This window comes from Epinephelus moara, chromosome 10, assembly GCF_006386435.1.
Source record: "Epinephelus moara isolate mb chromosome 10, YSFRI_EMoa_1.0, whole genome shotgun sequence".
Lineage (NCBI taxonomy): Eukaryota > Metazoa > Chordata > Actinopteri > Perciformes > Serranidae > Epinephelus > Epinephelus moara.
The window spans coordinates 17,278,051-17,304,122 of NC_065515.1; the positions used below are offsets into that span (position 1 = coordinate 17,278,051).

The 26,072-nt window shown below is 42.0% G+C and overlaps 1 protein-coding gene and 1 long non-coding RNA gene across 3 annotated transcripts in view; one reads left to right on the forward strand and one right to left on the reverse strand.

The window, feature by feature from the left end:
• Window positions 1–5,898: 5,898 nt before the first annotated feature.
• On the forward strand, window positions 5,899–9,840 carry LOC126396720 (uncharacterized). The gene is made up of 2 exons (XR_007570590.1): window positions 5,899–6,028; window positions 6,412–9,840. It is a non-coding gene; the product is annotated as an uncharacterized LOC126396720 (long non-coding RNA).
• ccdc50a (coiled-coil domain containing 50a) overlaps window positions 7,843–26,072 on the reverse strand; it is a 25,677-nt gene continuing 7,447 nt past the window's right edge. Inside the window, exons 3-12 of one of the 2 annotated variants that reach the window (XM_050054971.1) lie at window positions 24,122–24,251; window positions 20,977–21,067; window positions 20,202–20,304; window positions 15,059–15,916; window positions 14,152–14,303; window positions 13,028–13,072; window positions 12,473–12,625; window positions 12,259–12,338; window positions 12,017–12,129; window positions 7,843–10,171 (exon numbers count right to left, since the gene is read on the reverse strand). In XM_050054971.1, the coding sequence (XP_049910928.1) occupies window positions 10,152–10,171; window positions 12,017–12,129; window positions 12,259–12,338; window positions 12,473–12,625; window positions 13,028–13,072; window positions 14,152–14,303; window positions 15,059–15,916; window positions 20,202–20,304; window positions 20,977–21,067; window positions 24,122–24,251 (1,745 nt within the window). In that variant the 3' untranslated portion in view covers window positions 7,843–10,151. The remainder of the gene's footprint in view (window positions 10,172–12,016; window positions 12,130–12,258; window positions 12,339–12,472; window positions 12,626–13,027; window positions 13,073–14,151; window positions 14,304–15,058; window positions 15,917–20,201; window positions 20,305–20,976; window positions 21,068–24,121; window positions 24,252–26,072) is intronic. The other variant, XM_050054972.1, reaches the window with a different exon arrangement.

The window sequence follows — 26,072 nt, forward strand, 5'->3', positions numbered from 1 at the left end:
GGTGCTGGTTCCTTTCTGAATGGTTCACAAGTGACTTGAAAATGTGTCTACTATGTAAAAGTCATTCTTTATTTTATAAGTATGGCAGATTTCCGGCACAGAGCTGCATTGCTTAAGTGCTGTCTCCTGCTGTAGAGTGAGTGACTAACAGACAGCTGCTTAACAGACAGCAAACTAGTTCGACGACATGGCCAAACACAAGCATGACGCTGAATGTATTAAACTGTGTGGACCCTGAACTAACAGCGAAGGAGAAATCTGGACCTCACTTGAGAGCCACTGTTCTCATGTGTTATACGACAATATTGACCTTGGAACATGGGACCCCTGGGAGCAGAGGAATTATGCTTGACTCCCCAAATGGGTAGAGGAAGATGTTATGCAATGCAAAGAGCTAAGATGACATAATCAAATTTTAACACTTACATTTTTATGAAAATGAAAATTGACTCTTTATCGCTGAAGGAAAATGAGAATTTTATTACACAGCCAAAACATTCCCTGAATTGACCCCCCAAACAAAGAAAGAGGCAGTTATTCCAGTCTTTATCAAAAATCAGCAGGCTGAGATAGTTTCCGCTAACAAGCAAATGTCTGGGTGTTTATGTGGATATGAAATATGGAATGGCCAGAAAGTGTAAATGTGGTAGTTAAAAAGGCACAGCAGTTTGTTTTTCTCAGGAAACTTTAGTCCTTTGAGATCAGTTGTAAACTCTTAACTGTTTTCTATTAAAGCTTTGTGGCCAGTGCCTTGTTTTATGCTGTGGTACTACAGTATGTCGGAGTAACAGCATTGCTTTCGATACAATGGGAGCAGGATTGTGAAGCTGCAGATGCAACGCAAAATATTTTAGGCTACGTAGTTTCTTTTTTTTAATGCACTGAGCTGTGAAACATTCTGACATCTTTGTGTATATCTTTCATCGTGTGTGCTTCTCTGTCATCTGCATGATTTGTTGTTTACGCACAAGTGACCGAACCAGTTTCCCCTCTTAAATGATCTATCATCTTCTATCACACCTATCAGCCTTAACAGGAAGTAAAGATCCCAAAGAAAACACAACCTCAAAGCTAACCTTTTTGGAACTGGAGCATGACTTTATACACATCAATTCACAACTTTCAGTTTAGGGTGGTGTCCTTGAGTGAACCAGTAAAACAGTTGTGATACAGCAGGCCAAGAGATATGGATTGACTACAATGCATTACATATCAGCGACTGATCCCTTTGGAAGAGGTCAGTGCGTACAGTGAAATACAAATGGTTTCATTTTGTGTGACACAGTGCATCACCTCCTGTCTGGTCTACAGTAAATGTAGGGTGTCATCATAGTTCCTGATATAAACGCCTTTCCCCCTTACAGTGGAAAAGGATGGAAGTTACGTCCTTTCACTGTGTGACTTCTCTGGACTTCTGTGACCAGCGGTCCAACATGGCTTCCTGAAAGTGTCGCCTAATGCACTCTGTCATTGCACAAAAGGAGGAAGCAGACATTGGGCAGGAGTTGCAGTGTAATCTCGGTTCTGGGAATAGCAGCAAGCCTTGGAGCTAATTGCACCAAAATATTTATTCAGTAGAGTTGCTAAGTAGAGAGAACGAAACGAAAGTAGGTTAAAGACACGTGCCTTCCTATAATGTTTAAATGTCCAAAGGATGTGACTAAAGAACACAGTTTCTCAAAGGGGACAGCAGCCAGCACCTAATGAAAACAACATTACGAGTATGTCAACAAGTTCCCCAAACCCTGTGAGTAAAGCCCATACACAGTTCCACAACCTGCAAAGTGCTGATAAAGACGTATCTTATCAATCAAACACTTATTAATGACCACATGGCCGAGGCTGGTGGGAGTTTGCTTTCAGTACAGCAGATTGAAAAAACTCAACACAGCAGTTATTACATCAAATAGAGACAAAAATCAGCACTTGAAAATTATGAGGTGGATGCCATCTAGTGGCTGCTCTGAGCAAGATAACGTCAAAGAGCAGGTGTCACTGAGGAAACGCTGAGACACCTGTTACACTTCCTGTTCCTGACTTCACCAGCACTGTCGCAGCAGTTTATAGTTGTGATCCCAGTCATTTCTTCACATCTACAATATTTATTGCACAAATCACACATGCATGTAGTATATATGGCACATTTACAATACTTATACTGTAATGTTAAACTGTTTTACAGACATAAAAGTCAATTAATCAGTGTGTAGGCAAGTGACTCAAACAAGAAGAGTTAGAAAGGCTTTAACTTAACTGAAACTGGCATTCTTACTTAGTTCTTTAAATACTGTAGGTGTAAGGTACATATAAGACTCAATGGTCAGTTGGCTTCTGGGAGGACTGACTGCTGGTAAGGCTTTCCAAAACTGGATTTTATCATCTTATGAACAGTGCCAGAGTGCGACTGTTTCTCTCCCACGCCAGCACAGAGACAATGACGCGTGCTTTTATCACCTGCAGAATTGATCACTGTGATGCTCTACTGTCTGATCTTCCTCAGAAAAACATTGCTCAGTTACAGTTATGACAAAACTCAGCTGCACGTGTGCTGGCGAGGACCAGAGAGAGAGCACACATTACACCAATTTTAAAGTCTCCAGCTTCCTGTGTGCTTCAGAATTGATTTTTAGATGCTTTTATTGGTTTATAAAGCTCTTAATGGTCTTACCTATTTATCAGATTTGCTTTTATTGTATGAATCCTCTGGAACCCTCATGTTCTTTGGTGGTGGCCTTTTAATCACCCCCAAAGTTAGAGCAAAAACCCACAGTGAGGCATCATCTCAAAACTATTGTCTATGTCTGTGGAGCAGATTGTTTTTGTATGAAAAGTACTGTATAAATAAAGTTTGATTGATTGATTGAATAACATTATTGATGTCTACAATCCATTCTGTGTTTCAGTGGCAAAGCTCAGGAACTGTGTAACTCATAAATATGCTTTTCCTGCAAAATCACACTGTCTGCTGTGAGGACGGTCTGTAAGAGTGCATCTAGTTTGTACACATACAACAAGGCAAGTGGAGTTAGTGTGGTTTTGAGATCCTGTAAGTAGTTTTGTTTTATATTTACTGTGTAGAATAAGTTGTTAATCTAGCCAGAGAATACTAGTCATTGTCTGAAGTTGGCCATGTCACTTTGTCTCTGATTTGTCCATGTGTCACTGACATTTTCTACCTTTTACTTTGACATTTACTTTGTCTATTTTTAAGGCTTGTTGGTGGAGATTTCTTTCACTCAGGCGTTCATAAACTGTGTTCTGAAACAACAAAACAGACAAAAAAAACTCACCACAGAGGAGGCAGTCTTCTTAGTGCCTTTTAAGGCAGAAGAAACACGATGAGAGGTGCATGGAAAGCATCTAAAATCATGCTTAATTTTGACAAAGAGAGAGGTTAATGCAACATGTAAAATCAAAGATGGTGCAGGTTTTCTTCTCCCCCCACCTGGAGTGCAGCTCCGCAGCAGTATAGCGCCGAGGCCTGCTCCTAGTGGAGGGAAGACGCATTAAAGAGACTGTTGCTGCAATGGAGCTGGACTCCTTTGGGTCCCCTGAGGTCATGGAAGCAACACTCAGAATGTTAAGACTCTCTTTAGCAGAAGCAATAAATGCTGCAGTCCTCATAATGCACTGGTGCTATTTAAATTAAGCACATGAAGCTGCTGAGCAAGAATCCAGAACATGTCTATTGTTAAGTTATTCAGGAGCTTTACCAGGCGGACACATCCCAACAGGCCTTTTTCACAGCAGACATTTTGACTTGTCATAGCAGGAAGAGCACAGGTGCTACTATTAACATTAACAGTTCTCTATTCAAGTGCCTCATTAGGTTGTGACAACACCAGGACCCTGAAACTGAAGCATGTGAACAGAATTAAGCCATCAGAGTTGAATTAATTACACCTGCTTTTACTACTGTGACCACATCAAAATGGTTTCAGTGAAAAGGCCGTTCACTAGCACACTTGTGTCAATAAGCTAAATGACTGAAAGCAAACTGTCCCTAAGATGTCTGAAATTTATTTGGCCTTTTGCTTTTAACTGCAACTGTATATCAGTGGATCAGTATCCTCAAATAAATTCAGTAGTGGTGTGTCCCTTTGCGCAAGATAAAACAAAGCACCTGAGGATTGCCTTGGCGTGCATACAAGGGTGACTCCCTGCGAAGATGGGCCTTGGTGCTGCTCCAAACCAGTCCGATGTCATTCCTGCATCAGGCACAGCACGGAGCGCCTCAGGCCCAACGGCCTGTTTAATTTTTATACCTCACGATGGGAGTGTTTGCTTTTGTCCACATGCCATCACTCAGGAGCCGTCACCTCCTGCAGTTCAGTCTTAACCTTTAAAGCATGACAGACGCTCCTTAAGGGCCGTGAGAGCGTCATTTTTCAATTGATTACATTTGTATGAGAAGATTTGAGCCAGGTTAAATTTAAAAAGTGGAAACATGAGAGCAGACATTAAGCATATGACCACAATTGTCATACGTGAACTGGTCCCTGCCTGGTTTTAAAGCTCTCATAAGTACAAGGGTGGATGAGTCGGTTGGGTCTTGTCATTGTGCGCAGGTGTTCAAATATTTCTACCTGTTACTGTAAATCTTTTCTATTTTTATCCTGTGGTTGTTTGGCTGTATCTTTCTGTGTGCTGTTGTCTTGGCCAGGTCTCCCTTGTAAAAGAGATTGTTGATCTTAACAGGACTTACCTGGTTAAATATGGGTTCAATAAAATAAAAATATCACCTCTGACAAGTGTTGTGGAGTAACTAGTTACATATTACTGAGAAAAATATGTAATTAAATTACAGCTACTACTAAAATCTGCTGGTTATTACAAAGGGGTTACCTCTGAATATATTCTTTATGGTAAAAAGTTTATATGCAAAATAAAACATTTATTTTGTTGCAGTGCATCTTTTCACCATGCAGGAATAAATTATTTTGCCGTAGTGTATTTCTGCATTTTTCAGCTTTGTTGAAGAGTTTCAAACATTGAAAAGTAATCCGATGTATTAAGTTACATTATTTTGATGAAGTAATTTAAAGTAGTTGCATTACATATTACATTTTTAACAGCGTACTGAGTAATCTGTAACCTAACACTGCCTCTGACATTAGTCTGGTATTATAGGGCATATTAAGTGTTGTGCATTTACTGAATGTATTCTGTACAGACTGGTGTTAGACTATGGGCTCTTTTCTGTGAATACAAAGTGGATAGATGTATTAATATATGGAAACATGGTGTGTGGCTGAAGGTGTGGCACCACAGACAGCTCTGCTGATGCAATCCTGTTTGTGAAGCATCTGCAGTGCACAAAGTGATCGGATTAAAAAAGAAAAACCGGAAATGTAGTGTTTAAATAACTTAGTTTAATTCTCTTTTTCCCTTTTCTTTACATTTTAATCTGTAGCTGGCTGTAATGATCCGCTCCTAATGGAAAAAAAAGGTCAGAGTTAGAGTTTGGCTGTGCTCTGTTGAGGACTGTTGGATCAGTTGAACGCCTGACAAAAAAGCTCTCTGACTACCTCCACCGGTTTTTCCTGAAGATGCGCCCCAGGCTTCATCAGGCTGAGAGAGAAAGAGACACACACACACACACACACACACACACACACACACACACACACACACACACACACACACAGAAAGGGGGAGAGGCATTGCATTAAAGTGACTGGCACTTTTTCCTTTACAGATCTCCTATCAAAGAGTGGAGGGAGCACATGCTTTTATTTCCTCTCTCTGTGAGCTGGATAGACAGAAACCTGCAGACCTGCAGTATGTAGTGTGTAGGTAGTCCCCCACCTCCTCCTCCTCCTCCTCTCTCTGTCTCTGTAATAAGTGGGTGTGTCTTCGTGTCTCAACACGGCGTGCAGCAGTTGATAGACAGCAGCACTCACCCTCTTACCTGCCAGGTGAGACACAGGAGAAAAAAAACACTCAGTCCTCAGAGATCATTTCACTCCCTCGGTGAATACGGCAGCTCCTTCATCACTCTGGTGCCACTTGATTACCTGGAGGACAGGTGAGTTCAATTACCTGCTCATACTTATTGATACTTATTGTTCAGTTTAGCAGTTATGCAACAGTGTCACCTGCTCGTCACGGTGCGTGTGATCGTGCTCCTTTGTCAGTTTTCAGTGCAAACACCTGTCGCGGCTGTTGAATGATCGTGTGCTCCACGGTGATGAGTCAAATTAATGAACCCAGCGCATCAAACGAGTTTGAGCACATGAACATGAATCAATATTTGCTTGCAGATGTGAGCTACAGGATTATTGTGTGTGTGAGTGTGTGAGTGTTTGTGATGCAGCCAGTGTAAGAGGAGCACGATCAAACATGCAGGCCTCCTGTGACGCGCAGCTAAGCTTTATATTGCTGGTAATAACTCTTGTTTCTTTTTCACAGGGGGGGTTGTCTCACAGTTTCTGTTGCCCATACAGCTGGAAACTTTGCCTGGGAATTTCTGTTTTCAAAAATTTCAGTCATTGTTTCTGGTCGTGTGTGTAACATGCATCCAAGGCCAAAGAGAGGAGCCACAGTGGAGGTTTGGATGGATTGTAGTTTGACTGCAGTCTTCAGACTGAGGTACAGAATTGATCTCTGCTTTGGACAAATGTCTGATGTCTGTGAGGAGGAAGAGGGCCAAATAGATGCCAGCATGAAACTCTGCTGAGCTCAGCTGCCTGGAGAGCTAAATCTGCATCTTGACTGTAGAATGTATTGATCTGTTAAAGCTGCATAGCCACATGGTGGTCCTCCTCTTTTAACACATCTCATCTGAAGAGCATTTTAATTTTCAAGGCCACCAGGAGCAAAACAGATCCTGTCTGCTTTCGACACTTTTTAATCTCCAAACAACAGCAGTGGCTGCTTTTCTGGTTATGGAGGTGTAGCTACCAGTAGTTTGGTTGTGACATATCCCACTGAGGGCATGGCAGTGGTGTTACCACATGCAGACGAGGCATCAGTATGTCAGGTATGTTGGTGAACCAGATCCACTCAGCCATTCTCAGATGATGGGTGTAACTCTGTACTTTCCTTGCAAGTGGCATGATTTATTAAAACTGTTGACAATAAAAGACTACCTGACACTATGCACAAGGAAGTGATGGCACATTATTGAGTTTGAGATGAGTCAGGATCAAAGTGGAATGTTGTATATTAGCTTCTGCTCACAGTGAATGTATTTGTGTGGCTGTTCCTGCAGAAATAAATGAGGAATGATTGTGCGGAACTCACTACATGGAAGAGCTTTGTCTTAGCAGTCTTTTAGCTTGTGGTTAATATTTGTGTACGCAAACAGCTGGAGGTCTACACAGCTCAAACAGGTTTCTTCAAGCCTGGGTTCATTTGATAAAGCCGAGGTGCAGAGTGAATTTGTGTGAATACTGACCAGCACTACCTGCAATAACACTGCTAACAGGTGAGTGAGACATTATTTAACATTCAGATGACCCTTGGGCGTCAGGCAACACTGCTGCAATTTTAAATATGCTATTTTTGTAATGTAGATTTGCTGTGGGCCTGTAGTTCCAGCAGGTCAGTGGCTGGAGGGACGAGATGCAGCTTAAGATAACACAAACAAAATGCCTTTTCCGTCTTTCCTGAAAAGCTTAAAACCTGTACTACAGGTAGACGGTGTGTATTCTGTGGTGAGGCAACATTCTGACAATAAAAACGCAAAGTGTGGTGTATAAATGACTCAAAGAAACCTTAAGGTATTCCTCGAGGGTTATTTGAGGCCTCCGTTTAACAGGTTGAACTGCGACACGCTGAGCGGCCTCAGGTGTTTCAGGGGCCTCACTGTGACTGAATGAGTCGCACTCATGAACAGTGGAAATGCTGATACAGTTTATTACATTTTGAGATGCTATAGATAAAAGCAACTTGTTAATTCATTTTACTTAAAAAAAAGTTCTGTTACAGCAAGTGCCAACATGAGTTGATTCATGATCTGTAGATTGCATACAAGCCCTGGATTAAAGAACATAAAAAAACATAGCACTCGATGTTTGATGTAGACAGCACTTGATCCCAAAGTAATGTCTGATGCACAACATCCACAAATACACAAAGAGGCATCCTGATCTCATCAATTTTGTACTTTTTTTCCCCCTCAGTTTTCAACACGTCCACACGGTGGTGCTCTCACCAAAGAATAAATAAGGAGTCCCACCTCTGTGGGTGTGGTAGCTCTGCTACAACCACAACTACTTTAAGCTCTTCCCATTTTCAAATCCCTGAAAACAATTACAAACATATGGCACAAATCTCATTCTGTCAACAGTTAGCACATCATATATCTCCATAACATCTGTGTGTTTGTCCTTGGCAACGCAAACATCTCACACTTTCTCTGAATGGGGAGGGAGTCATTCTGGAAGGCGGTTTATAATTTCAACATTTATTACGACGTGTGAACTTGGAAGCAGCACTGAATGGTCAAAGAGTCACTTTGTGGCCACCAGAAAAAATATCAGTAAACTTAAAAGCCTGATTGTGTTCTTCATTTTCCTCATCACCCTTATTCCATATGAACAGAAAATAATGGATCCCGGAGTTGTAAAAATGCTAAAATAGGTCCCTTTGAGTAGTAGTAATATAAATTAGAGCTGATCCTGTGACTGATCTTCCTCCATCCAGACGCCTTCTATTGTGGGAATGTTTGTCTTTTCTGCAGGCAGGAAGTGACGTCTGCCTTTGAGCTGGACACAAAGAAGAGGACTGGAAGTGACAGCGGGGAAACTTTTAGAGGAGACAATCTGAGGAAAGACCAACAAAATACTGTAAAAAAATAAAATATAAAGGTTCCCTTTCTGAACAAATATAACAAGTGGGAGATAAAGAAAAGGAATGAAAAGAGAAGCGTGTGTTTTCCAAAATGGGGAACAGAATTGGTAGCAAAATTAAGAAAACAAAAAAGATATTTACATTTAAATAAAACAGGAGCAAATATTCAATCGCACAACGTCTGTGCCGTAAGCACAAGCATGAGTTCAGGTTTGACACAGACAAGCAATGTACATGCATTTCATTTTGGTACTGGTTCTTTTACGGGCCAGTTTTGGTTTGTAAATGACGAGGCCGATGTGGAGTGGCAGAAAGGTGATATATTGTACAGCAGTATATGAGCTGACATATTTTGTTCATTCACAAAGAGAGAGATTATTGGCTTCTTGTGGCTTTAGCCCTTTCTGACAACAAAGAGGGAGCCAGATAGTTTGATATAGAGCTGAAATGCAGGTACACAGTTGTACACTTTCAGTAAGCATGCACATAGAAACAGTGAGTCATACACAAGAGTATCATCCATCCACAGTTTGAAGGGTGACGGGGTTGAAAAGTGCCCCTCACAAGCAGAAGACGACAGCCTACGACAGCCAGTTAAATGTCCATGGATCATCACAAAGCTCCACCTCCTCTGCACTGGAACAAGGTGGTACAACAGGTCAAAGCCAAAACTACCAGCATCTTGATAAAGGCTTATGTTTTGTGTGTAGTTTGAATACAGCAACAGGAGCGTATCCCTCCGGGGTCGTATGCTGTGTGGCACATGGAGAGGGCCTGTTGAGTCTCGTTGCGCAATGTGATGAGAACAGAACTGCAGCATGGATGTACAAAGCAGCTGCCATGTTGGTATCTAAGACACTGTAGCAGCCAGGCACGTCCCATGAAAGAGTCATGAGGGATTTTGAGATTGCATGGTTATATCCAGCAGAGGCCTTGAGCCCTTGTGACGGCATGGTCCACAGATGGGACGAACATCAGCACATGATGACGACAGAAGGTGAGGCGCCAGTTCCTCTGTTTCCAACAGCTAAAGGGGGGGGGGGGTCAATGTCAGGAGGCTGCCATATTGGCTTGTTGATGTTGAGTCAGTTAAAAGAAATAATAATAATAATATTCATTACAATTTACAAATTAAAAAAAAGGAAAAGATGAGTGTGCTTCCAGCACTCACAGACCCACTTCCTTTACTAACTTTGGAGGGTATTAAAAAAACAATCCCATTGCCAACTCATTAGATTGTCCCAAGGCTTTTGGTCAACAGAGTGCGAATGGTTAAAAACAAAAAGATAAATAAGAAAAAAAAAGGGGGACGAAGGAGGATTGACAGCATGTCTGGACATGGTGGAGAGCCTGAGTCACCGCTTGTAATAGGCACCTGGAAAAGATGGAGGAGACAGAGAGATCTATCAGCAGCTTCATACATCACAACACAATTTAAGTTGGATCATAGTTGTTGTGTTGTTTTTGCACTTTCCAGACATCGGTTTGTCTTCTTTGAGATCTGGGATTTATTTCTGCTGTCTGCTTTCTTCACGTAAGTCTTCTGCTCATGTGAAACAAGCACTGTTTATCTCTCTGTGAAATGCATCACTAATCAGGGCGCTCTGCTGGTCGAGAGGTTGAGGCGAAGACCATCTGCTGCTGCAACACCTCTGGTTCATTTCCTGTCATCTCTTAACTGTCATCTTACTAAGAAAGGCAACTGTTTACTGGCTGTTGTTTTATTTTTGATTTTGTTTAGTGTTCTTCCCTTTCGTGTTACACCCTGTGCTTATATATTTGCAAAAAAATCCGAAAGAGTAACGATGAGAAAGAAACAAATGTACAGAAACAAGCAGAGCGCTTTTTAACTACTCTTGAATTCATAGTATACAAACAAATAAACAATAAACATATATACATATAAACAAATAAACATACATTTTTTGCACCCCTTGTTTTCATACATCAAAGGAATGAGGTTTTTTACTTTAACACCAACTTCCCGATTAATGCCATTATCTAACAGCCACAACACACTCATTGAGCAAGTATTGTCCATTTATTTTTTCAGGATTAATACATTATGGTTAGTGTGTGTGAGCAGAGGAAATCTACTTGCATATTTCTAGCTTTAGTAACTTTAGAATCAACACTTCCTTCCCAGAATATTTGCAGTCGGGACAGTCATGTTTTGTGCACGCACACAGCTAAGAGTACCATGAGAAAAGAATCACATTAAGCTATGAAAATTGTCCGAAAGAATAAAGATCTAATATGGTAAAAGAAAAATAGTGAGCAGTGATGTTAACAATATACAATTTGTGATTAAATTAATGAAGAAAATACACTTGCTCAAGTAGTGTAAGTGCAATTGTGAGGTACTTAAATTGCGTATTTCTATTTTTTGCTACCTTATACCTTTACTTAAGTAAGATTGTGAATAAAGAACTTTTAATTGTAACAAAGTATTTCTATATTAATGTATGGCTACTTTTAAAGGAAAAGACCTGAATACTTCCATCACTGATCCTTAGTCTTTCTTTTGGCAGCTCCTGCTGTTCTTTTGTCTCCGTGTTCCATTTTCATCCTTTCCCTGCTGTATGAGAAACTCTGTCCGAGCAACTTTAAGTTCACTTTTATAAAAGCGTAAAGCATAAAATGCGCAGTACTGTACATTTTACAAATCGAACAGCTCATTTCACTGTTGTAAACTGTAAGCCAGTTAGCCTGGCACGTGTCTTTGGATTGCTGCTTCACTTTACTAACGTTACAGTTACCTGTTTTGGAGACCCAGAGGATTACTGTTGTCAACACTGACATCACTGGCTGTGCTGTTTGCGCTAGTCCCCTCAGGTTCCGCTGCTTTTTTCTGAGCGTAAATCTACGTTTTAGCCAAGATAACATCATTGAAACCTGTCTGTATATGTTACTGAGAGATGCAACAACAGCAGAGGCAGACATAGCCGTGCAGGGGACGGAAGTTGGTCTGTCTCATGCAGCATTCCGGCCAGTCCGCCCACGGGCCACATTCCACACCAGTGCAAACACTGACTGAACATTATTTGTTGTAAATGTGTGCAGAAATTTACCACATTTAAGCACCAGATTTGGGGGAACAGATAAAATTATGCACAATTACCCAATACAATCACGGCGCTGGGGTCCATCCTTATTTAGTCTGATATGACTTTTTGCTAAAATCAAGCAACACAGCCGCTCTGTCACGCGGACATCATACCTTTGTAAGCAGCCTCAGGTCTAGTGGGAGCGCGAGGCGGAACAGCTTGGTCCACGTAGCCGTAGCCACCAGAGTTCACATTCTCATAGTTTGGTGCACGAGGCTGAGGAGGCCTGAGACACACAGAGGGAAAGACAGAGACACAGAGGAAACAACAGAGACAGGAAATTAATGAAATAATTGAGTTTCTTCTTCTTGACTGACTGGAAATATTTGGTCATGAGCAGTAATGAATCTTGTACCTAGCAGGCTTGTGGTTCCTCTGCCTCTGGTATTCATACTCGTCTCGTGTTCGGGGCCGCACTACTTCCTCTGAGTTTGGCTGGAAAGCAGCAAAAATTATGGTTCTGGTACCACAGTGGAAACGCACTTTCACAGAAAATAAAGTCAGAGGCTGCAAAAATATTCCACCCTAAAGCACACATTTTAAAATGGAGTATGGTTAGGGAAAATTACCCTGTAGTCTCCCTCTGCCCGCCTCCTTTCCATGGCCAACCTCTCCCTGTCCCTCTCCCGCTCCTTGTCTTTCTCCCGCTCTCTGTCATGCTCCCGCTCTCGATTCCTCTTGTACTCCTTCTTCTCTTGTTCCATTATCAGTCGGGCGATTTCCTGCCGGAACGAGACATCAGACACATCCACATCAACTAGATCATGAACACGACCACAGAAAAACCTCCAAATCCTTTGTGACTCAGCGTGTAGGCGGCAGGTCGATTCCGTTTCCCATCACATCATATTTGTACTATACATTCTGTAAATATGAGATCTGCATGTAGAAAACACCTGTTTCACAGCCATACTTAAAAGAGCATTAAATAACTATAAGGTCACTTCCTGTAGTAGAAGCGATCTTCTTACATAATCTTGGGTCAGTCTGGTTTAGATGTGGCTTTATATACTCAGGGTTATATGACAATTAAGTTAATTCAATTGGCTCGGCTCAGGAAATGAAAGGATATAAAAAGAAGACACAGAACATAAGGAAAGTTTCCATACTTCATGCCCACTCACCTCATCCTGTGCCACTTGGGCTGCACGCACATGCATCTTGCTGGCCTGAAACCAGAGAACAATCAAAAAGTCACATTCTCCCCGGAGTAGAACACAAGAACACACTGTCCCGATGTTATATAACATAGGAAACGATTGAGGTTGAGGCTTTAAAGTATGTTTTTTCAGGCCTCAAGTCATTTACAGCAAAGACTGTTAGGCGTATTTATCACATCGTGCCATTCCTGTGCGTCTTTCTCACAACATTTGCTCCAGATATTGAAGCTGCTGCAACAGTGTAGTTGCATGATTATTTATAGATATACTACGATGTGTAGACTCATACAGAAGCAATCCCTCTCAACTTATGACCCAATAGGAGTGTGTGGAGGTGTATTTATCTGCAGAGACTCTACCCTCTGCCTGTACTTTCTTATTTTCTGTGCTCAGGCATTTATGGGCGTGTCCCCCCACAGCACTCAGGTGAGGTCTGGACTTTATAAAAAGGACGTGACCAGGTGCCAGGCTTTACTTTCACTTTCACCGGTGGGCATGTTTACAAACAGCAACTGACAATCCTGCATAGTACACCTTTAAACATGCCAAATGAAAAGTAGACTTCACACATAATTTAAGTGACCTTACATGCTTTTTCTTTTATAATTTTTCTCATGCTATTAAACGAATTCTATAGACGGCTGAAAAATTCCCCACGAGACCAACAGTGTACAGAACCGATACTGTACTAGTTACAATGAGCCTATTATTTCTGTGTCAGACTTATCATAAGCCTTCTGTCAGACTCTGATAACAAATTTATTATCAGCTCACTAACGTTTTATATCTGACCTGACTTCCCATTCAAGCATCATTCAGAAGCTGGGTTGCTCTTTGCAGCCTTCAGTAATATCAAGTTTAATTAGGTCTTGGTTTACATGCACAAACTGCACAGCAGAACACAGCAGCTTAACGGTGGGAGCAACTGTTAATGCATAACATGTATGTACAATAAGATACCTGTCATTTTCTCTGGGGTCTCTGCTTTTTTCAGTTGTTCGATTTGATTTTAATCTCATGCATAAAACTGTTTACCTTTTATATGCACATATAAACTAAATCTAACCCTTTCCCGGTCCCTTCCTCACCTTGATTTCCTCCTCTTGCAGTTTCCTGGCCACCTCCATGTCCTTCAGCTCCTGCTCACGGATATCAAGCTTCGTCAGCCCCTTGGTGGCCTCGCTCACTCCATACTCCGTTTCTGCTACCACTGCTCCACTCACTCGGTGCACGATACGACCTGCGGGTGTCACCAAATTTTATTAACAGATAAGGGCTGCCAACTAAGGATTATTTACATTAGCCAATAATCGGTTGATTTCTTTATTCTTCATTGTTAAATCTTACAGAGATCAGGAAATCGCCCAGGGCTGTTTTTCAATTTCTTATTTTGCCTGATTTTTGGGGGGAATTTTCTCTTGATAAATGACAAAATAATTAGAATGATCAGAATAATTTTCTGACTGATCAAGTGATTCATAATTACAGCACCAAAACAGATACATTCACAGTTGGATTAAAGCCACAAGGCACCAAAAAGGGCTTAAGAGCTTCTCTACTGGTGTTCATCACTGTGTTTTGTTAAATGCAACCAGATCGCCAGCCCTGAAACCCTTTGTGAATGCCAAATTTTAGCTCATCAAAATCCAGGAAGCTATTCTACTCCAAAAATCACAGCACACATTTCAGTCTCAGCACAGTGTAATCTTTTCTTGCTCAATACAAAACCCAGCAGACAATACAAGAGTGAGCAAACCCCACAGCACAACAGCAACAAATCCAATTATTCCAAACCATCAAAATCTGAATCACATCACTCATCAGAAATTACTTTTGGAATAGTTGTTGCTCTCATGAGAAGAGAAGAAATTAGTGTGTTCATTAGTGATTGCGATGCTAGATCAACCCACCACCTGAGATTGCCCAAGCAAAAAAGCAACTGCAGCACACCACACAAACACACCCGCAGAGCCGAGAGGGGGGCTCAGGCGGTACCTGTATCTTCGCTGGGGTGAGAATGACTGCGTTCCCTGCCAGGACCCTCACCCTGCTCTTCCAGCTCGTCAAACACCTCGTCAGGGCCGGAGTGGACGCGCTGCCGGCCCCCAGCCCTTCTCTCCCTCTCACCATCATCCCCTTCCTCCTCCCAAGAAGCCCTGCCCTCCCTCGGCCAGTCCCTGCTGTGCCCAGGCTCGTCGTCAAGTCCTCTCTCCATGCTCCTGATTCTCACTCGTTGCCTGTCTTTGTCTTTCTGTCTCTGCCTGTCTCTTTCTCTGTCCCCACTCAGTCCTCTCTCTCTGGATCTTTCTCTGTCTCTTCCTGCTGCTCTTGCCCCCCTGAGGTCCTGCTCCCTGTCTCTCCTCTGCTCCTTGCCAATATGCCTCTCCCATTCCGGGTCTCTGCCCCTGTCTCGGTTATGTTGCCTGTCCCGTTTTTTGTCCCAAGCCTTGTCTCTATCTACTTGGCTTTGTGGTGGAGGTGGTCTGCCTGGTCTTTCCTTCCTCCTCACCACTATCTCTGTGTCCTCCCAGCTTGGGCCCCTGGCTCTGCCAGTCTCTGTGGGCTCATAATGTGGGTACCTGTCCCCATGCTTGGCTCTAGAGGGCAGCAGGTGCTCTGGATACGGATCTGCATGTCTGCTTCGCCCCCCTTCTGCCACTAGGTAGTGCTCAGGGTATCTGGAGCGGCTGTGGGGTGCTACTGGGTCCTGCCTTGGGTACCTGCTCGTTTTGGGCTCTGTTGAGCTATAATCTGGGGAGTGATCCCTATGTGAGCTCACTGGAGCATAGGCATCGTGTCTGCCTGGGGACTTGTGACGAGCGGGTTTGTCCAAGTCAAGGGGTCTTCGTGCAGCTGAACAAGGCAGAGAAGAAGGAGCGAGGGTGGGATGAGGGCAGTGTGGAGAGAATGATGAAGATGATGGTTGATGCAAACATGGAAATGTGAAAAAAAAAAAAAAACATAGATGGGATTGGAATGACGTACGGTAAGATGGTTAGTAAGCACTGGGTTAGACAAGCACCTGTGAGGCCAGTGATGGTCAAAAGACAAGTTGTAAAGAGTGTAAGAATGAGCTGCTCCCAAAATGTTTAGATGTGGTTACTACCCTGGGATTATTTTAACAAAGGCAACAAGTGTTTAAAGCCTAAATAAAGATGGTATATTAATGCAGGATAGTCCTAAAGAATGGAAAAGTTCCAAACACTTGTTTTTGTTCTTTAACAACTTGTTGTTTGATGGACATAATTCAAAACTAATGTGTGGCACACATCATGCAATAAAAGCCAATACTGTGTTTTAACAAGAGCATGATTGACTTAAAAGGGGTAAAACTGAACTTGAGTTTGAGAACAACATGTTCATGTCTTACGAAAACCATCGTGCTGGGAGTTGGCCTGTGACTGACAAATGTTTGAATGAAAACAAATGAGTGGAAAAGCACCTTGAGGAAGCACACAGCAGAGGCCAGCACTCAGTCAGCTCAATGGAATTCAAGTAATCTAACCGGCTGTTTGACGTCTCATCGACAAGACTTTGTTTACGTTCAACCTATTGAAAAAGGAGGCGGGTACAAAGACAGCCTGACTCGTACCTTCTCTGGGCTAGCTTCAGCGTTTGCTCTCTTCTGTCCTATCTCACTTTCAAATACACTTTTTCTCCTCCTCCCAATTTTTCCCCATTGGTGTATCTGTCAAGTGGAGACAGGTTCTCCCCCATGCTGGTTTGTCTGCAACTGTAATCCACTGGATTAAGACAAACACAGCTAGCAGCCCCTCATTTCCTGAGAGGAGCAGCCAATTACATGGCTGGATGAAAAGCAACATGATTTCTCAGAAGTGTGTGTGTGTGTGTGTGTGTGTGTGTGTGTGTGTGTGTGTGTGTGTGAGTGCGCCTATGTGCCTAAGGAGGATATAAAAACTAGTGGGACGGAGATTTAAAATGAAACACTCACAAGCACAAGATGGTGAAACTGCTCAGAGATCGAGCCTCAAGCTGAACACTTTGTGCAGAGTGACAAACCTGTAACCTGCATGAAATGTATCTGATTACTCACTGTGACGTCAGGCCTGTTCTACTGTGTGTACATTCACACTGCCACAGTTGAATGCACACACACACACACACACACACACACACACACACACACACACACACACACAAAGAGCAGGGACATTATAGGTGAGCAGTTATGCAACTTGCAAGGCAATACTGCAAACATAGTGAGCTTGGCAGTGGCACAAATATTCTAGTATAAATATAGCAGGGCAGAGTTGCACGGTCAGCAAGGACGAACTGAGGCTGTATCCCGACCACCTGCCATGTGTGACATCTTTAGATGGAGGTAAAGCACCTGGACAGCTGGTGATCTATACAGACACAACAGGACAGGTAGACTGACAGCTGGGAACATTTTCGCAGTCGTGTTTATGTCAACAAAGTGTAGACAGAGACACTGCACTCTCTAAGCACCTCTACAGCAGTTAGTCTTTGTTTACGACTGTGCCCGTCCTTCTGTCCTGTTTTGCATCTCATGTTTAACTTCCACTCATATCCTGAAAGGCTGAGAGATAGAAAAACCTTAAACTCCTCTTAGTAAGTAGACAATAATAACCCAAAGTGTAATACAGCACACTAGCAGTGAAAGTCTCTGGAATAAACTGTATGTGCACTGCAGAGAATACAGGGGATGCAGTTGCTAGAAACTACTCTTGACTGTGTCATTGTTATTTATATTAAGTGATAAATGAAAGTTAAAATACTTTTTGTGTGATATCACAATATTTTTAGGCTGTTTTGCAATAGTTGATATGTACATTTCAAAATCTACTCTAAACCACTGTAGACTAGAAAATAGAAAATACCAAAGCACTTCAGTAAACTTCAGTTACACTAAAGTTTAATAAAGTAAACTGTTATATAATAAAATTAACTGCTGTTTAATGAAGTTAAATAAAATAGTGCTACAAGTACCATTATAATTGAGTTAAAGTGTTGATATAATGAAATAAATCCAAGCAGAACCACTGGTGCTTTTATTCTATACACTAGGCTTGTCTCAGGCTGAAAGTGTTGATGTTTTTGCTGTGAACTTTAAGCTTCCAGTCAACAGTCAGCTGTCAGCAGTTCGCACAAAGTTAAACTGTTACAGCGGCGCTGTTGAACATGAGAATTTATTCACTGTGAAATAAACTAACACCTCTCCAGTTCTACTATTTGCAAGTTGCACTGGTGCTCCATGGTTGCAAAATGCGACTGAACAGTGGCAGTCTTCAGCGCTAAAGATAGTGTGTGATGAATCATGTGTGTGATGAGTCTTTTTTTTGTTTGTTTTTGTCTGTGAGAGAAAGGGAAAAAAATGACGTGATAATTTAATTTGTTGTTAAGGTGTTTTGGTGTCAAAGTCGCAAGTTGCACTGGTGCTCCATGGTTGCAAAATGCGACTTAAGAGTGGTGGTCTGCAGCTCCGCAGATACAAAAACACACGCCTCACCTGCTCACACACTATCGGCCAGAAGAGAGTGGCCTGGAGGAGTGCAGGAGTGTGTGATGAATCATGTTTGGGTCTTTTTTCTTTTTGTGTTTGAGAGGAAGAGAGTCATAAAGAGCAAAGGAGAACTGAAACGCTGAAGCATGTCTTGTACCGGTGAGTTAAAAATGAGGTGATAATTTAAACTCTGTTTGCGAAGCAGTTTTTTTATACATGTCAAGTGAAACAAGCCGCGATACATCGAGTATAATCGCTCACACCTATTTTATCTACTTTGACTAGAAACACAAACAAATGAAGTGCAGAATATCTATCTGTCTGTCTATCTATGACATGAGTCAAATGTTGCATTATTTGACAAATTCAAAAGTTTTACCACTAATACAATTTCAGAATCCTTTATTTCATTTGAACAACCTTACTGTATGATTTGATCCAATTTGAAAGCCGAAATTTGATCAGATTACTTCTGAAGAACTGGGCCCTAGGCACCGAAAAGCAAAGCAGAGAAAGTCGAGACTGATTGTTATTTTCCTCCTTTGCTAACCATCTTGGAATGATAAGAGTATGGTGTGTATGCTGAACACAAACAAAATCCAAACACAACATGGCCAAGGGTTGAAGCAGCAAAACTGGGAGTCAATCTGCCAGATTAGAGTCAGCAGGCTGACAAAGCTGCGGAGAAAAAAGCCAAACTTTTATGAGTCAGAAGGGAACATTATAACTGTGTGAAATATGCTTTCCTCTTATACTCAAAGTCACACCTACGGGTCAAGAACTAAAACTGCATTCAGACCAAGCCACACACTGTCAGACTGCTGCCGTTCTCATGCTGACAAGCTGATAGCACTTTACTATAAAAAGAACCATAATTGAACCTGCATTTGTCAACATGGAGATGACGCAGGATGCAGGATCAACCCCGATCTTAAGGTGAATTGCCTGCGCAGGTTACCTGACACAGGGTTACACTATTTACAAAGAAGTCAAAGAAGAGAGGGAGATTATAAATGAGCTGCTGTTTTTCTTTCAGCAGAAAATAAACAGACCTCCAGTGGGATGAATCACGCTGTCGGGTGACGTGTGCGTGAAAAGACTTGAAACAGATTCCAATATGTGACACTGGGACAAATATGTTATAGAAGCATAACAAATACAGATTTGCGGGTATGTGACATCTAAATGCTTTCCTCAATGCATTCATTACCCACTAACCAGATATTCATTTAATATCTGAGGTAAAATCTGCTATCAATGCACATTCTAGCTGGATCTTAAAACTGGAGCACTGTTAAACCCATTTACGCCGGTGTTTGCTCTTGAATGGGAGCGAAATGACAAATTATTTCTCTGTAGGAACATGTAAGCCTCCCTTCAAGGTTAATTATAAGCTTATAAATGCATTCCAAAATCATTGCCTCGAGTCAGCCACAATCTCCAGCACTGTGCAGCATCAAAAGCACACCCTCACACATCCTGAGCTGAAAAAATACCAGTCCACGGGAGAGGAGCTATATCTTCTCGTGTCCTGACAGAGAGGAGACAGACACACACACACACACACACACACACACACACACACACACACACACACACACACACACACAGAAACAGCCACACATCAACATGAGCCACTCGTGCTCTCCCTACCTCCGTGATCCTCAAAGTACTCCTCCTCAAAGTTTGCTTCCAGCTGCTTCTGTCTCCTCTTTTCCTCTTTCATCTCCTTCTCCTGCAGCTTACGAGCGATGGCCTACAAACAAACAAGGCCACAGTAAACATGTCGTCCCACGGGTGAATGAAAAAAGTCTCTGTTTGAGCCGATCTGTGACAAATACGTCACTTTGTTTTGAGTTGCAGTTTTTCTCTTTTGCCAGTCAGTGTAGCTTCACACATATCAAATTACTGTGGCAAGATGCATCTGTCCCCGATGTGTGTGCCAAACTTGGGCCAATTAGTGCATTTTTTTTCTCCCACAGAACCACAGAGCAATGAGACCCAGCATTTCCTCAATTTAGGGCAAGAAATAATCCGTGGCATCTCAGCTATTTTGAAAGATTCACTGTCAATTTTAAAAATGGTGGAGCCCACCCTTGAGGACTATACATGTAATACCTTGCATGTCAAATTATTTATTTATGGACCCCTACTGAACCATATCATTTGTCTAATCTCATTGTGTGTATAATAATAAACTTAAATCTCTGCTCTTACGTAGGGTATAAACATTGTGGAAAAAAAATACAGGTCAGGTGACTGTAGCCGTCATTCCATTAACACAATGAAGAGGCACAAACAAGGTGATGACTCAAGTGGAATGACCCACCCAGTACAGAACATCGATACTAGAGGTCATTGAAGGCAGCATGTGACCAACATTGTGCTTGACTGGGCAGAAATGTCAGTATGGGTGCGTGTTTCTTACCGCATCCTTCTCTTCCTGTTGTCGCTGTTGTTCTGCCTGTCGGACCAGTTGATCCTGAATTTCCTGGGCGATCTCAATGTCTTGACGCTCACTGATGTTACCAAGGTTCATGTGTACATAGGGAGGGATTTTGGAGAATATTACAACATATATACAACTGATAATAGCTTATGGATAACAATACAAGCTCTAACTTACAATGTTTAATTAGTAACAACTGTAATTGTATGAGGAAGAATGTGGAGGATTATCTTTGTTCCTATGTTTCTCTCAAAGATATTTGTTTAGTACTTCAATGTCTCTCTTTCTGAGTACTTTCTGCTGATGCTTCAGCTGCCATCCTTCTGATCCTCAATACTATTATCTCACTTCTTTAGATACTACGCATCATATTCACCCTTTTGCACCAAAATTAGTGTGTATGTGCAGATTTTTTTAAAAGTGGGGAAACCCCTTAAAATAGATGATAGACTCATTTTCCATGGCCTGCAGTAACAAGTATGCCTTTCTTATGTTTTATTTTTTTTATTTTTATTTTTTTACTGATGTGTCACCTTTGATGTCACAAACGTACCACACAACGGCGTTGTAACAGTAAAAAAGAAAAGTAAAAAGAGGCCAGAGAAAATGTTAGTTGCTTCTTTTTTGTATCCGTTCCTTTTTTGTTTGTATTTCAAACTCAGCGCAGACAAAAGTGCTGCTTGGATGGAGATAGACGCAGTTTGTGGTGGCCTGTCATTGCATCGTGCCACAAAGGGGCACAAATTAGTGATCTACCCCGGTGTCATGTTTCCATCACGGCTGACAGGAGCTGGACCCAATAAATACCCATGAATACTGGAGAGCAATTTGTCTCAGGAATGAATGGCAGTTGTAACCTTTCCCACTAAAGACAAAAGCCAGATGTTAGTGGGTGTAAGTGGCTTTTTCATCCAGTTGGAAAGGAGCTATAGAGTACATTTAAGCCTAACGTGCCATGATGTTAAAGATAACTCGAGCCTTCACAGATCTGACTGCATTAATACAGCAAACTAAGACTTAATAACACTAAATACATGACATTTCCTAATCGTGAAAATATAAATTCACAATGTAGTATACATGAATGAACCCACAGTGAAGTAATATCTGCACAACAGTTGAGTTAATCATGTAACACCAGACAGAGACAGAGCAGTGAACGCACTACATAAGACACTGAAGTTATTTAATATGTCGTGAGAGCGTGCAGCGTGTGTGCTTCAGGCAGGAGCAGGAATATTCTCGCCTGATGCGATGTTGATCTTAACAGCTCGCTTTGGCTCACTTACGTCTTTAAGACGTGATTTTGATAACAACACCATCTGCCTGGAGGGCTGTTATTAAAGATTATTCCCAGTTTGTGAGTGTTGACGCACACAAGTGTAATGCTTTACTTAAAAGGACCAGTGACAGCTTAACTAGCTTGTATTGCACCTGTATTTGACCCAAGCAGCTAACAGCTCAGGAGGACTTAAACTGACAAAAATAAATAGTGTGTAGCATGCCTTCATCAGATCATACTAAGATATTAAGTGATGCTGTGTGTGTTTTGTTAAGCGACTCAAGAGTGGGTGTATCTGAAGTGGCATTGGAAGGTGCTGGGTGGATGGCAGTGTGCAGCATGACAAGCAGTACTGGCCTGCCTGCATCGTGGAGGAGCATCTGGCCTCTCCCTGGGGATGCAATCCCACTACTAAATGTCTGCATAGCTTTGGACGTGCAGCTGAAACTGACCCAAACCCAACAGAAAAGATGATTATATATCAGGGCTATGGGGACACCACACAGAGACCACAAAAACTGTGAAGTATCTGCTTGGGCTGCTTGTGTTTTCTCCTCTGTGTTTATTAAAACAACACATCAAGCTGAAGACAGGCTCCCTCTCTTTTTCAGTAATGCTGGAAAAATGCGTATTTCGTGATCTTTTGTTAACACAAACTGAGCGCAGACATTAAAGTCAGCTACATCTTGTGGATACTGAATGTATAACTCAGTCTCCTCAGTGATCAAAAGTACATCTAACCTGGACAACAAAGCCAAACATTCACATCTATGCCCTCTAGCACAAATTGAATGAAAGAGCATAGACAAGCTGGTAGTGAATGAAAGACTTGACCTCCTAATTTATGACAATAAAAGGATTAAACCTGCTCTGAACGATAAATCATTTTGGAGTTATCTACGGCAGGAGTGATGGATCAGTTTGCTGGTGAAGCATAAATCTGTCTGGTTATAGGGTTTGGGAGTAATTACACGAGATTACACTAATCTGAAACAGATGCTATCAACGAAGCGGCAAATACTGTACACAGCTATCACTGCAAAAGTATTCTGGTGACTTCATGAAGTGTTTGAGGGTCATTTAATTTCAGGAATTAGACCAATACAAATTCATGATTCTACATTTAGGATGGTTACAGCTACACCTAGATGATTAAATAAAATTACAACCAGATAAGCGCTTTCCAGTAAATGCTAAATCTAGTGTAATTTATCATATTATATATGTGCAATTAACTTATACAGTGTTTGTGTACAGTTTTATTATCAATTTCTCCCAATGGGATTGTACTAAAGTGAATCACATTGTTCATCTCGTTATAATGCATATAATGACCCAAGGAACGTGACAAAGAGCTCAAGGTATCACCTTGGCCTCCAAATTCCGCAGATACCAATCCGATTAAGGGTCTGTAGGAAGTCCGGGTACTTCAGCACACAACCCACAGGAATCAAAGTATACGCCGCCAACACCCTAATGCTAAACACCACAGGACATTCTCAGTGGTTGTCTGTCCCATGACTGCTTGATTGGATTGGGATCTTGGGAATCTGAAAGGCCAGATTGACACCTTGGGCTTTCTGTCAGCTTTCTGATGTGGCATGGCGCATCACTCTGCTGGGGAGACCACTGCCATCATGAGGGGGTGCACTTGGCTAGCAACAGTGTTTGGGTGGGTGGTGCATGTCAGGTGGCATCTAGATGAATGCCAGGACCCAAGGTTTCCCAGCAGATCATTGCATTGTAACGAGATGATCAATGTCACTCACGTCACTTCAGTAGCTTTAATGTTGTGGCTGAGTGGTATTCATAAATGTGTGTTGGTGTGTGAGAAACACTCACATTTCAACATGCTGTTTCTGGGTCTGGACCTTGGCCCTCTGATCCTCCTCCTCCTGCAGCTTCTTGGCCACCTGCAAGTCTTTCTGCACCAGACGGCTCTTGTTGACGTTTGACGCCAAGTGGCTCTCGACTGTTAGACACAAACATATAAGCACTGCTCTTAAAACATGTACATACAAACCAACAGGAGTAGGTCAGCTGACTGGACTGCACTAGTGAAGAGGAATTAGATGAGTGATGGGCAGCATAGCGCTGTGGAGTTTATTTACAGATCCACACGTTCTTGATGTTTTCCTCTGAGGAGCAGTAGTGTTGTGATGGTCTGAACAGAACAAGATAAACATTGAGGACACAGACGCTTCAGTCTTTGGTGATAAACAGAGAGCGCTCTTAGTCACTGAGAAATGAATGTTCGCAGCTGAGGTGCCGTTCCAAGGTTGTGTGATGGCACGTTGTGGGCCATAACAGATGATAAATCCTACTTGCTGACGCACATCGAACACTTGGTGAGCATGGAGAGCATCACTCACTCGCTCAGCTCTGTTTCACCTGGCTATCGATCTGTTCCCAGCTTTCACGTGAAGAGGACCAAATTACGTTTGGCAATTTACCCGAGAGAGGCTCCATAAAGTTTCTGCTTTCTGACCGGTGGGACTGAAAGAGGAAACTGTGAGTCACAGCTGTGGCAACCTGATAAAAAGTCAAGGGGTTGACATTGATTTTTTTTTGGATGACGCCGATCAATTGTTTAAGTTTATGACACCTTACGAAAAAATATCTGAGGGGAAAAACTGATGTCACAACTCAAGAACTCAAGATAGGGCTATCATTTATCCGCTGCCATATTTTTCAACAGGGAAATTGATTCATTTTCAAGGCAGCAAAAAAAAAAACAAAAAAAAAAACCCATGACCAGACATCGTGACATTCGTTCATTCAACAAACTCAACCTTGAAGAGGTCTCGCATCATTGAGCAAAAGGGGAATTAAGGTTAGAAAGCTGGACTATCTGAACCTCAGACATATCAGTGAAGAGCTGCACACTGAAACAGGGAAAACACATTCTAGAAACAAACACGCCAATTGCTGACACAACCATAAAGAAATGTTTTCCATGCGACATTTGGATGCTTCACTCTCAGCATTTTAAATGGAAATAAAAACCAGCTTTAACTCCACGTTATCTCAAAGTGATTGCACTAAAAAGCCTCTTTTGGGACGGCCATCTGTTGATGTGATCCAGGAAAAAAGGGACACTGCACATTAAGAAAACTATCAGGCTTTGTCAGCCAGCATTCTCCTCAGTGACCTCCTGGGTCAAAAGCGAAACAACGATTTTTCCAGCTCAGTGCAGATCAGTTAGCGCAGCAACAAAGGGAGCAAAGGGAGACGAGCCTCGGTCATGGATTACAAAGGCTTTTAAAGGGTTAATGACAGCACATGGACAGGCGGCCAAAGTCCAATTAATCACAGCTAAAACAGAGCCTAATCTGCACTTAGGGTACAGCTGGGTGACATCTGGCCTTATTTCTTGTAGAGCTCGTTGCATAATTTGCTCTAATAGTGACTATTATTATTATTAACTATTGTGCTCATGTTACCACTGTCTACACTCTGTATTTATCAATCCCTGCAAATCAAAAGCTCACCAAACACATCTGAACCGAACCAACTGCAGTCACATTGCACACTGTTTGGGTTAAACATGAGCATGTTACAGTCCTGGAGGATTATTAATGTGCACCTCCTCCTGTACTGCCTTAATGTGCACATTCAGGACATCGAATGCATCAAAACATTGTTTTCTAGTTGGAGCCGCGCCTCGTGTTCAAACTGTATGGTTTGACTAAAATGAACAATGACAGCAATATAGTCCACGATGACTAGGGTTGGGTACCGTTCATAATTGAACCGATACGGTACCGGTACCAAACGGTACCTTATTTCGTTG